The sequence below is a fragment of the Gorilla gorilla genome, chromosome 5, assembly GCF_029281585.2.
Source record: "Gorilla gorilla gorilla isolate KB3781 chromosome 5, NHGRI_mGorGor1-v2.1_pri, whole genome shotgun sequence".
Lineage (NCBI taxonomy): Eukaryota > Metazoa > Chordata > Mammalia > Primates > Hominidae > Gorilla > Gorilla gorilla.
Window position 1 is genome coordinate 30,403,168 of NC_073229.2, and position 13,530 is coordinate 30,416,697.

Sequence of the window (13,530 nt, forward strand, 5' to 3'; positions counted from 1 at the left end):
CAAGCTTATATCTTTACTTGCCTCTAGATTCCATCATGAAGCATACCTCTATTTTGAATTAATTGAATACTTCTGCTTGTGTGTAGAATACTCATATATGTATCCTCTTCCAACCAAACTAAAAACAAAAAAGTATGTATCTCTCTACCATCTCACATATTTTTAATAATTCTAGATTATTTGTTTCAACCTTACAGTTCTACACTTTCATATTTTAATGCCATCAATGTAAAACATATGACTTGATTTTGGAATTTTTCAAAATAATATTTTATTTCTAGGTCATAGAGATATGTTAACACTGAATTAAGTTTTGCAGAGCTGAAATCTTGAGAATATTTTGGGTTGGATTGTTCAGTGCCGAATACGTGTTAGTTTGAATACTTGATGTAACCTTGCCTTCCTCTCCGATTATTTCTCAGAACAATAGACCATTGTAAGTGTTGTTTTGGAGCAGTTTAAAGTTACAAAACACAATTGAGCTAATCAGATTTTGACATTGGCTTTTGAACATTACTATGCTTTACCATATTTAAAAATAATTTTCGAACACACACACACACCTATATGTAATCTATAGCTATATTCCCCCAGAGAGTGAGATCATTTTTTGAAACTCTATTACAGAAGTTGGTCATATGATGCTACAGAACACAGTGATAATTATTTAGTAAAAGTAAGTCCCTGTTTGCAAATGAATAATCATCCCCTTCCCAAATACATTTCTTTCTTTCTTTCTTTCTCTTTTTTTGAGACAGAGTCTTGCTCTGTCACCCAGGCTGGAGTGCAATGGCATGATCTCAGCTCACCGCAACCTCCACCTCCCAGGTTCAAGCGATTCTCCTGTTCAGCCTCCCAAGTAGCTGGAATTACAGGTGCCCACCACCATGCCTGGCTAATTTTTTATATTTTTAGTAGAGATGGGGTTTCACCATGTTGGCCAGGCTGGTCTTGAACCCCTAACCTCAGGTGATCCACCTACCTTGATTTCCCATACTGCTGGGATTACAGACGTGAGCCTCTGTGCCCGGCCCCAAATACATTTCTTTAAGTTGAAATTTTCCCTCCTGAGTTTTCTTAAATTATGACCCTTTCATATTATTTGTTCACTTTGTAAAGTATTTTAAATTTCCCTTTCTTGGTCAGCTCTCCAGAAATGAGTGACTTCCAAATCCACCATCTACCCCCTGGGAATCAACTCTATTTTTCACATTTCCAGTTTAGCATCTCTTTCTTCAATCACACATTCATTTGCACTCACCTAAAGGTTTGGTCAGCAGCATAGACTTATACTCTCTCTCTCTCTCTTTCTCTCACCTATGAGTCATTACAATTTCAGTAGAATTACAATAACGAGTTCAGAACCTGTCGCCCACACCTCACAGTAAGTAAAAGGAACCAGAAGACAGCTTTCTCCTCTTATAAATGTCAAGTGTTCAGCATGTCTCCAGTGGGTGCTGAATAGAAAAGTAACCTTAAAGAAGTCAGTCCTTGGGTTGGAGCAAAGCTTTGAGAATTCAGAGTCCATAGTTGACTTTCCTACAAGGGCATATGATTGGTAGTTTCAGCTTCCTTTTTCATGAGGCTTAACTGTCTGCAGCACCGGCTTGGTGTCTGATCTGTTCTGATTAGGTGGGAGAGGGAGACCCCACAAAACAAACAGCAGAGGATTTTCAGGTTTGTTTCAAGGGCAGCCAGCCGAGCTGTGTATAGGGAGTGGGGGGACAGGGGTGGTGTTGATGGTCTTCCTTCCGAGGCTTATCAAATGTAAATGCTCTTTTCTTAACAAGCTGACCCACTGCACACCACACCATACTAATGAGCAATTCTGCTTGGTCAACAAAGGGTGCAAGAGGTTGTGGAAAACCCACAGTAGGGCTTGCATTTGGCTATCACTATGCCCTGCATGAAGATCTCAAAGTACTGTGCCTAAAAGTCATTACTGAGGTTTGGTAGGAAGGATATTAAACCAGAATAACTTGAGATACTAGCCAAAGTTTATTTTTGTTGTTGGGATTATTTTGTTACATTCAGACAGAGAGAAATGCATTTAGGCAGACTGGCATGATCTGCGCTGGATATTTGACCAGGCAATCAGAAGCAAGGAAAGGAAGAAAGCCAGGCAAGAGGGAAGGGGTGACATCAAACGTGCCCTCTGTATTTCGCTCCAGAAAACAGCTCACAATTATGACTACCTGCCTTGTTTTGCAGCTCAGCATAAAAGTGGTGTTGCACCAAACCCTACTGGAGCAGCCTTCATGATTAGAAAGTACTCCACACCTTGGAGAGCTGAGGAGACATGAGAATAATTTTAAATGCAAATTAAATTGAGGGGGTAGCAGAGAAGAACACATAAAAGACAGTAAAACAAAACCTTTCAATTTTCTTAAATTAGCAGTCTAATGTGTTCTAAAGAGCAGCTCCACTCAGATCTCTTCTTAAGGGTTGCATTTCATCACAGTATAAATGGGCAAATCCATCACTTCCCTCTGCTCAGTGCTCTTGAAGCGAGATTGAAGGGAAAATTAGAAGCTGTTCATTTGGGCTTGCGGGCTCAGAAGCGTCGCACTGCTTTGTTTTGTACTCTACCGTGTCCTGTTGAAAGGGGTCAACAAGTGCCGGTGAGTATCCGCTAACTTCCAGACTCTTCCTTTCAAATATCTTTTTGGCTAATTTTCCTTTGCCGGGGATGGGGGTTGTGGGGGGAGTGGGGATCTCCCACAAAATCTATGCTATAATACGTCTTTCAGAATCTGGGAAATTTCAGACAGCTTTTTAAGCTTCTTCCAGTGACTGATTTGCAGAAGGGAAGAGTTATTTTCAGCCTAGATGCCTGTGGCTGTTCTGTGTATTAATTATAACAGGGGAATGTCTAACGTATGCTAAGCTAAAATGGCCTTTCCCTAAACTCCCCCATTCCCTGCCACTCTTAGGCCAGCATTAGGGTAATAACTGGTGCCCCCACAAAAATTTCTAGACAAGTTTTCTATATATTAAATTTTTAATCATTTCATATTCTATTCTTTTGTAGCTGCAAATCAAACTAAGATTTGGGATTATGAAAATAAACAATGAAGACATAAATCTTTTTTTTTTTTTTTTTTTTAATGACTATGGCACTTCTCTGCCTAAGAGATAGGGGGCTGGGGAATAGCCCTGCATGATGTATGCATGTGGATTTGATGATTTTCTGCCAAAGTTTTACACGGGAAACTGGTAATTTTCTCCCTTCGCAGGGGAGGGTGCAGAGGCTGAGGCTGGCGTCACCTTCCGTTGCTAAGGTAACGTGCTCTGGCCATTTTATCTGATAAAGGAAGTCCAGTGGACTGTATGCATTATTCATCACTGTTCTAATCAAACAATCAAAATCGTTTACTTTCACCGGGAATATTTAGCAAGATCAAAGACACTCTGGCTGGAACGGCTCTTGTTTTACCGCTGACAGATAGCCTTTGATTTTTATTTTTTGCAGTAAGTATATTTGCTATTGGGGTACCTTTGGGTATTTTTAAAAGTTTTGTCTTACCGGACTTGGTTTCTTAAATTAAAATACATATTGTTAGAAAGAGAAACCAATTGGATTAGACTTCCAAGCTTTGTTTTAATGACTTTGTCTTGTTAATTCTTTCCAAAAAAATATTCTGCAGAAATAGAGATAATTCATTTGTGTATCAGGGAAAGGCTACATAGGCTTGAAAAAAGAACCCAACAGGCTGAATGTTTTCTAGGGAAGTATATTAGCTTTGTGACAGGCTAGTATATGATAATATCATAGGGATCATTGCAATGCTGCAATCTTTGTTGCTGCTCTACCAACCACAATTGTTTCTCAAAAATCAGCCCCTGCCAGGCACAGGCAGGTGACGATCCTCTAGCACTTTATAAAATGTGCTGAAGGGAATTGCCGGAAAGGAAGGAATTCAAAGCATTTGTACAGCAAATATGTCAGTGTGTGTCATAAACGCAAGGCATCTATGAGTGGAGGCTCAGATTCCCAGGCAATTTTCCCTGCTCCAGGGGAATCCGAAAGTCCCAGGATGAGCTGAGGATCAACACTCACAACGGCTGACACTTAATGACGCTATTTATCAAATAGACCTTTTGAAAACTGATGGCATGTGAATTTAACAGTATATGCTCCAGAGAATATAAAGCAAGGAAAGGCTGGTATGTTATCTCTCTTTAGATCAGATCATCTGTTTTTCCTGGCTAGAATACATTACTTTTAATGAATGTTGGCTAAATGCGGCATTTTCTCATATGGTAGGAAAGCTATGCTGGGGGGTGGCTTTAGAATTGCAAATGTCAATCAAGTAGTAGAATATTATAATGGGATATTCTTATTCAAACATTTTAAAGTACATCTATATATACGCTTTATACTTGACATCTAAAATATTGTGGATTTTTTTTCCTCTTTATAGGTGTTCCAGTGAACATTTTCTCTCAAAACTCTGTGTTTGGAACATCAAGGATGGATTATCCCAAAATGGATTATTTTCTGGATGTAGAGTCTGCTCACAGACTCTTGGATGTTGAGTCAGCTCAAAGATTCTTCTACAGTCAAGGAGCTCAAGGTAATAAAATAAGAAAAAGAAATTCCTCTTATTTGCACGTCAGTTTTATATGAACAGCCATGTAGGCTGTAGCTGTTAAAGCCTTGCTCTGAAAGTTTAATAACCAGTATTTCTAAGTTGATAACCTCTACCAAACTGCTGCTAGAATTGAGGCAGGTATATAATAGAATAAATAAATCCACACTTCTTAGATGTGGTTAAAAAAATGCCCAACTTTTGCTGCAAGTGCCCCTCAGAAAGCTATGTTAGAAATGATTTCCTACCACCTGTGTCCAACACTTATGTCCAAAAAGAATTAAGAATGCTCTTACCCTTGGAGAATTTCCAGTTTGCAGCCACAGCACTTGAAATCTTAGGGCATCATGACCCAGTGGACTGGAATCCATCAGGATTAGGGGTTCCTGAGAGAAGTGCTGAGCTTCTCTATAGCTGCCTTCTCTGTTTTAGCTGAATTCAGTTACAGCCTCAGATAATTACTAGTGTACATTCAGGGAGCAAGCCTGTTGGGAAGTGTGGTTGATGTGTCTGTTTTTATTACATGTTTCAAGATGGTCAGTTAGGTTCCAGTTTTCTTGCCCTTCCGTTGGGGTATTTAGAATGTTTTTCCACCACATTAAAGAAGAAGCTGGAGTGTTATATGGGATCTCGTGACAAGGAGGAGATTTTTTTTTCACATATTTTCTGTTTTCCATGAAATGTTTAAGGTGTTCAGTCAAAGCAACCTGATGATGGGCATGTCCCAAATGATACAGGTGATGCATTGAGAAGGAGGACAATGTCCCTATTTTAAAATAGAAAAGCAGTTGAATTCTTAGAAGTCACAAAGCAGAGCTGAGAAGATAATGCAGTCAGTTTTTAGAATTCTGGCATCTTTCACTTTAGATGGTGATGGGAACTTTACACAGGCCACTGATAATATCCTGTCTGGGCTTTCCCAAGTGGTCCTCTGAATTGCTTTTACCTCCCTCTCAAGCCCACTTATCGTGGTAACCTCAGGGGGCTTGCAAGCCGTCTCCTTCTCTGCTTTCATTTCTCAGAGCATGACCCAGTCTTCTTAAAGTCAAGAGGGGTTGGAAATGGTCTGGTTGATTTGCTGAGGTCTGTGTGCTCATCAGCAGAGCTGAAATTAGCAGAAGTGATGTAATAGCAAACTCTCCTCAACCTTCTGGGTGTATGGAGTCAACATGGCTGTTCCCAGCCACTTAAAGACACATAAAAATGTGAGTGAAGAAGGAAAAGAGTGAGAGACTGGCCAGGACCTCCAACCTCTTCTGGGTCTGCAAGTAAGAAAATGCTGAAAGTAGAGGTAGAATGGAGGCTGGAAGGGGGTGGGGGATGAAGTTAGGCTCAATCCCTTCTCCAGTCTCAAGGTCACACATTGCTATGTCATTGGTCCATTCGACTGGAATGAGACAATAATGCTCCGTAGCGGGGTCATCCCGCTGAACCGCATAGCTGTTGGCAAAACAGAAAGGGGGGCAGCAGTTAATTATAGAGAATAAAGATGCCCACTTTGTCTTGCTGTGGGGATGGTTTAAGCCTTTAAGAAGACCGTGGGCTCCAAGATCTTACGGAAGGAAAGCAGGCAGGGTGTGGGAGGCTCGGGAGGACTCAAGGCAGCCTTCTGGTTTTCAGCAGATGGAGCTGGGGGTGGAGTGGTCAGAATTGTCACCATCAGTGACTGTGGTTTAGACACCGGAGCTGGAAGGACTAGAAAATGCATGGGAGGTGGCAGCATAAGCTACTGTTGCTCCCTGGAGTCATGTTCGTATTAGAGTAATCAGATGATGTTTCAATCAAGGATTCCTGGATTTGCAGGAGGGGCGGGGGTTCCCGCACACATTGTCTAGGTCAGTGTTTCAAAACCCCCAGTCTTCCTGAATCAGATATCCCGGTGTAAGACCTGTGAATTTGCATTTTAAGCAAGAGCTCCAGGGATGGCTACCTAGCCAGTTCATCAGTCTAGGGACAGTATTTACGAACCAGTCCACCTAATCCCGTTTTCTCTTCTTCCACCTCACAACAGGAACATTGTACTCAACACTAGAGGCAGGATGACATAGTGGTTGCAGGCTCCTCTGCAAAATGCAAACAGTAATAGTTCCTAATTCACAGGTTGTTAAGAGCATTAATGAGGTAAGATTTTAAAGTGCTTAAAACAGTGTCTGCCACATAAGAAATACTACACACGAGCAAATCAATAAAGTAAAAATCCCAGCAAAAGGCCATCCTCTTCTGTTTAAAACTTCATAATGGGCCTGGCACAGTGGCTCACGCCTGTAATCCCAACACTTTGGGAAGCCGAGGCGGGTGGATCACTGGAGGTCAGGAGTTCGAGACCAGCCTGACCAACATGGTGAAACCCTGTCTCTACTAAAAATATAAAAATTAGCCAGGCGCAGTGGCATGCCTGTAATCCCAGCTACTCGGGAAGCTAAGGTAGGAGAATCGCTTGAACCTGGGAGGCGGAGGTTGCAGTGAGTGGGGGTGGCACCACTGCACTCCAGCCTGGGTGACAGAGTGAGATTCTGTCAAAAAAAAAAAAAAAAAAAAAACTTCACAATGAAGCCACTGCCTTGCAAACAAGAAATGTGGCCTGATAAAAGTTAAAAAGTTAAACCTATTTCTAGCAACAGCCACAAAAAATAGAAATTTTAAATACATTTAAAAATGCAGTGATTCATTTCTTGTCCTGTCAAAACCCAACTCAGGGCAAAACTGAAAAATAGCTCATCTTGCTGCTCCCCATCTGTCTTGTCCTTCATTTCACTTTAAAGATGAGAGTCCCTCTCCCTCCAACACCTTCCCTAGATCCCCAGCACACAGGACCTATCACCTTGGGAGGCTCCTTTCTCAAGTTCTGCTTTTACCATTAATTGGGGCTTGGCACTGCATTGCATTGGTTCCTCCACTGTAGCTTCCCTCCCCTTTGCACAGATTCCACAGTCTGTCCTGGACAACCAGCACCCCTTAGGCCTAATAAAGGAACAGTGAATGGGTGAAGGCCTGAGTACCATCGCCGGCACCCTTCCCATCCAAACCAGATGCACACACTGGCCTGACTCAAGCTTGTATCTAACCAACGGCAAGGCTCCGAGGACCAGTGAAGGAGGGCAAGCTGGTGGCCAGCTCTTGAGAAACACATTTGAGACAATTAGGGTCTCATGCTATTGCTGAATCACTCTACCACATGGCAGTTTTCTATTTGGCAAGTCCAGCCCGTGCAGAGGATATTAGTAAGGGCAAGTAGCCCCAATTTGATAACTTCTTCTAAAAAGAAGGCCAACTTGAAAGTACAGTATGGGGTTAAGTGTCTAAAACTTGGGTGACCTAAGGCTTGGTTGGCTAAACTGTTGTGTGATTATTGCATTTTTGAGTAGTCTATTCTCACTGTCATGCAGATATTTCTATAGACTGATGAAGTGTTCTTACAGATGTAAATGTTTTTAAAGGGAAAAGCAAGAAAATCTGAGTTCCCCTCTCTCATTTCCCACATGACAGCCTCGTATCAATTTATTTACAAACTCATAAAGTTCCAGGAAGATAACACCTTCTGTATTAGTCATGTGCAAAATATTTATCCAAAGCAACAATGCCAGAATTATGTTTTTGATCCACACAGAGTTGTTTCTTTTAGATTTTTCTTGGAAAGTGGCAATAGCCTTCCCTTGAATAGAGGATGTTTTAGCTAGTTAAAGCAAGAGGAATCCAGGAGGGTGAGAAGAAAAAGAAGGAAAAAGGCAATTTATCATGAGAAAAATTCTTTTGGAATTCCCTGAGATTTTCAAAGGTGCCTGATCTATTCTTCTGAATAAAGAACCTGTTATCTTCTCCCACCTCCATTTTCCCCTGGTTGGACCTCAAGGTGGGGGAGATCAGCTGCCTCTCTTATGATTCTGCTTTGGAAGGTATGATGTGTTGCAGAGAGCAGAAAATGTACAGGGTCCTCCTCTTTGCCTCCTGTCAGTGAAGGAGGCTCTCTTGATTAACTAGTGAGTCGTTTGCCAATGGTAAATCCTAACATGAAGGGAGTTCTGCGGAAGTCCCCTTTAACTGAAAAGGAGAACTCCAGAGGTTAGAGATACACATGGCTTCAAATATCAACATGTCTCAGCATCACATAATTTGAGCTCATCTGTGTTTCAGGTTTCTGACAATGCTACCCCACACACTCAACTTCAGACTCTGTAATTTTGTAGTGAACAATTGAACTTTGAGAGAAGACATATTATAAAATCACAAAATTAACATCATGAGATTTTTAGGTTAAAATGGACATTATAGGCCAGGGACTGTCTTAGGTCTCTTCCTAAGCCAAGAGAAACAGACCCCGGGAGGGCCAGCCCCAGGCTCCAGTGCTATTTTTTCAACTAGCCCATGGGTTTTTATGATGAATACTGGAGCTTGAGAACCACCGTTATGGATCATCAGTCACTTGCTACCCAGAGTGTGATCCCAGACTGACAGCACCAGCTTCATTCATTCATCTGGGGCTTGTTAGGAATGTAGAATCTCAGGCCCCACCTTAGACCTAGAGAATCAGAATCCTCATTTTAACAAAATCTCCAGGTAATTTATATTAAAGTTTGAGGAGCAACAATTGAATTCAGTGCACATTACAAACACCACCTGGAATCCTTGTTTTGGCCTTTTTTTTTTTTTTTTTTGAGAGAGAGAGAGGGGGGTCTGGCTCTGTCATCTCAGGCTAAAGTACAGTGACAGGATCATAGCTCATTGCAGCCTCAAACTCCTGGGCTCAAGCAATCCTCCAGCCTCATTCTCCCAAGTACCTGTAGGCACATGCCACCATGCCTGGCTAATTTCTTAAGTTTTACAGACAGAATCTTGCTATGTTTCCCAGGCTGGTCTTAAACTCCTGGCCTCAAGCAGTCCTCCCACCTCAGCCTCCCAAAATGCTGGGATTATAGGCCACACCTGGGAGCTTTCACAACCAGGTCCACTAAATGCTAGAGTCCACTATGGACCAATTAAATCAGAATCTCTGGGGATAAGCCCCACACACGGTAATCTTTTAAACTGCCCCCACGAGATTCAAATGTGGAGCCAGGGCTGACAACTACTGAACTTTGTTTCATAGTAAAAGGTTTTAGCATCACGCAGCTATTCTTCCCCGAATAACTTTCTCTATCTAGGTCTTCCACTTTAAATGAATTTGAACCATGGGGAAGATGCAAATGGACTTTTAAAAAGCACTATGGGCTGGCGCAGTGGCTCACACCTGTAATCCCAGCACTTTGGGAGGCCAAGGCAGGCAGATCGCCTGAGGTCAGGAGTTCGAGACCAATCTAGCCAACATGGTGAAACCTGTCCCTGCTAAAAATACGAAAGTTAGCTGGGTGTGGTGGTGGGCACCTGTAATCCCAGCTACTCAGGAGACTGAGGCAGGAGAATCACTTGGACCCAGGAGGCAGAGGTTGCAGTAAACCGAGATCGCACCATTGCACTCCAGCCTGGGTGACAGAGCAAGACTCCATCTCAAAAAATAAATAAATATATAAAAATAAAAATAAAAATAAAAATAAAAACGACTATGTATCAAGGGCTTCCCCTTGTATATTCATTGTATCTGTTAATCCTCAAAGGAACTTTGGGAAGCGGGAATCCTATGCTCATGTTGCAGACTAGAAAACTGAAGACTGATGAGGTGAAGTATCTTGAAAGGGCTGTATATTTAGACAACAGCAGAGTCAGAGTTTTCATTCAAACCTATCCATCTCCAAAGCCCAAGCTATTTTGTTTAAGCTGTCTCATGCTGCTTGCCAGGCAGAGGCAAACTCTCATCTAGTTAGACTGATCAAATCAACCCCGCAGATCAGCGAAGGTAACTTCCCTGACCAAACCACACTTCCAGGGATGGTCCAGCTGTGGCTCAGAGTCATTCTGCTGGGAACTCAAATCACACAGCTTAAAAGAAGACAGCAGAGACAGAACCAGATCTCATTTTACCACATCCATGCCCTGTCCACTGTGTGAGGTCTCTTTTCTCAAAAACCATCAATATCCTTGGACATTTAAATTACCTTCTAAAGGGAAAATACATTAAAAGGCAGCCAAATGACATAAGTCACTAGGCAATCCTAGTGACTCCTGCTAATAATTTCCCCTCTTTTATCATTTAAAATAACACTCGGCATTAGAACCAGGTGCAGTCGTCACTGTTACTTGTCATAATGCACCTTTTCTGTCATCTACATTGTCTTGTTCAACAAAGGGAAATGCCAGTTTTGACAACTGATGAATGCCACAGTGAGCAGCTAAGAGTCTCTTTGTTTTTGGAAATAGAGAGGAATTCATCCAAACCCCCTCTCTCCCCTCACACCTCCACCCACCTCCACTCTTTGCCCACTCTGTGAAATCGGTCAGAGCAGCTGACTTTTGAGTCTTCAGCTTTGAGTTAAATATACTCTAAACCTGACTCTAAACCTCTAGGACTTCAAACATGGCCCCAAGAGACAAAGACATTTGGTAGCACTCCATTAGTTCAAAATCAGGAACAGTAGTAACAAACACAAAACATGCTCATACTATTTCCTTTGCTGTGCTTACAGGGACACCCAGCCCCATTGTCACCTCCCCTGTGAAGCTTTGCTTAACTTTCCCAGACCTTCCTCCCATTGCCTATACTACAGCTGTTCACGCCTACACTACAGCCATTGTCATCATCTATGATTCTGCCTCCACCACCTGCTAGATGCATGAGCTCATATAAATGGCTTTACTTCTTTAAACCTCAGATCCCTCAACAAAATAGATATAATGCTAGCTCTGAATCCACAGGAGACTTTGGGAATTAAGTGAGGTATGCCTATAAAGTGTCTAGTACCTTGTCTATTGTTATTGATTAGTTAGTGATACTCTTGTTTTACGATTACTTAAGTGTCTATGACTTACCTCAGTCACAGTGATCTCCTTAAATAGCATCTTCTTGGTGCTTAATATCATCCTTCTTATACAGTAGAAGCACTAACATTTATTAAGTGTCTCTATTGAACTGATGGGGTGAGAATGCTTAAATCTACACTATAAAAAGAATTTTTTAAAAAATTGTTATATTTTTAACATTTTTATGGGTACATAGTATAAAGATACATTTTAGACTCTAGGAAAGGGTGTGATTATTCAAGATTTAGAAAATAGAACCTCCTAACACTTTTAAAGAATTAAAATCTTTAGTTGAAAATGGAGCCTGCATAAGACTGAAGGGAAGGACAGGCAAAAATAATATTCAAATACATAGAGATATAGGCAATGGAAGCAAGTCATCAACTCTGCTGCATCTCATATAAGACAGAAGAAATTAAACAAAAGTAAGAATATACAGCAGGGAAATTTAGGTCTATTATCGAAAAAAATCAATCTTTTAAAATAGACTTCCAGGGATCCCTGAGTAGTATTCTTCTGAAAAGGGCTTTTTGATATAGAATAGTCTGGGATGATGGAGTTTTCATTCTGCCTAAAAGCAGAATTATGGAATAGGCAAACACCCAACTCTTACTACGGTGAGCTTAATTGAGCTGAGTTTAAAAGCTGCTCTGAACATGTCCAGAAAGCCAGCTCTGAGCTGCACCTTGAGATCCCCTTTTCCCTTCCTTCTTTGATGTTTACTGTCCTGTTTTTATACTTTTTGGCTAATTAATCCTCAAACTAGTTACCATCCCACTCACGCTTCTAATCAGACTCGAAGGAAGGCGGGTGTAGACACCCACCTAAAACCACACACTGGAAACACACAGGTTGAGAACCACTCAGTGGAAGCCTGGCCATGGTGTTTTAGGAGTCTTGCACAGTGGAAATCAGGTTGTCTTCTTCCTCCATGTCTGTCTCCTGAGCCCTTCATGTCATGACCTTACATATGGCTCATATCTGGACCTACAGGTCTGATTTGCTTCAGAAGGACTGGGGCAGGAACAGTGCTTCCAAGTCAACCCAATCCTCATCTGGACACGATTAAACAACTGGGTTATAACTTTTTCCATTCTCCCTTCTAATGTCCTCCCACCTGCCCCTCAGAGTCCTGCTAGGTAATATCCTGTATTTTTGTTGGTTTGCTATCCAAATAGTTGATATGTAATCATACTGTTTTCCAGACCTTTGTCTCTGAGAAGTGCTTCAGATGAGAATTTATTTTTTATTATTTCCAGTCTTGGTGCTTGAGCCATCACCCTCAACAAATACTTGCTGTTTTATTTTGTTTTTGTTTTTATTTGTTGTTGTTGTTTTTCTCCATCACTCTAGTCAGGAAGCAGTATATGGCACTTCACACACAACTGACAAACTAACTACCAAGCCTACCCTCCTAACTGCCCACTCATTCCATTTCAGACCCCTAATTGCTCACACCCAGGCTTTCCAAACCTGTGTTTAATACAGGGAACATGATGGGTGAAAAAGAGAGTGAAGGCAGATCAAGAGAAAAAATATCGTGGAGCTAGCCAACCTGTCAACTCCAACAGATACATAGATGACCACTGAATCCAACCCCCCTGTTCTGGAGTGTGCCCTGGGAACAGGACAATTCTCTGTACAGAAAGTCTCATTCTTGGTGCTCACAGTTTAACTGTACACAGCCTTTCAATGCTCTTAGTGCCTTTGCCCCCAGCAAGGATCTGCTTTGCCATGTATTGTGATCCAGGACTCATACGTAAAGTAGGGCATGGGGATGAGAGGAAGAGGGAGAGAAAATGAGAGAACGAGAGCCAGAGAAGAAGAAAATGATGTGAAAATACAATGAACTAATTTCAATCAATTAATCATTCCTGCTCTCACATACCACACGAGAGGCAGCCCACACTCACCCAGTGCCAGCCATGACCCAGTTAGCATAAACAATTCACCAGGTGCTGGGGAAATCATTCTCACTCCTCATTTGCCCAAACAAATCTGTTTTCTCAAAAATGTTGGTACCACCCTTTGTGCCTGTGCTAGCAGAAGA

The 13,530-nt window shown here is 41.7% G+C and overlaps 1 protein-coding gene and 1 long non-coding RNA gene across 7 annotated transcripts in view; one reads left to right on the forward strand and one right to left on the reverse strand.

Moving 5' to 3' along the window:
* LOC129534233 (uncharacterized) overlaps positions 1–13,530 on the reverse strand; it is a 43,863-nt gene that overhangs the window by 13,851 nt on the left and 16,482 nt on the right. The window contains exons 2-3 of one of the 2 annotated variants that reach the window (XR_008680742.2): positions 4,889–6,032; positions 1,980–2,289 (exon numbers count right to left, since the gene is read on the reverse strand). This is a non-coding gene — a long non-coding RNA (uncharacterized lncRNA). Of the gene's footprint in view, positions 1–1,979; positions 2,290–4,888; positions 6,033–13,530 lie in introns of those variants that run through there. The other variant, XR_008680741.2, reaches the window with a different exon arrangement.
* The window catches only part of PHACTR1 (phosphatase and actin regulator 1), a 572,466-nt gene continuing 561,325 nt past the window's right edge, over positions 2,390–13,530 (forward strand). Inside the window, exons 1-3 of one of the 5 annotated variants that reach the window (XM_019029631.4) lie at positions 2,390–2,621; positions 3,237–3,471; positions 4,425–4,577. In XM_019029631.4, the coding sequence (XP_018885176.1) occupies positions 4,475–4,577 (103 nt within the window). In that variant the 5' untranslated portion in view covers positions 2,390–2,621; positions 3,237–3,471; positions 4,425–4,474. Of the gene's footprint in view, positions 2,622–3,236; positions 3,472–3,908; positions 4,168–4,424; positions 4,578–13,530 lie in introns of those variants that run through there. The other 4 variants (XM_063707340.1, XM_063707341.1, XM_063707342.1 and 1 more) reach the window with 4 other exon arrangements.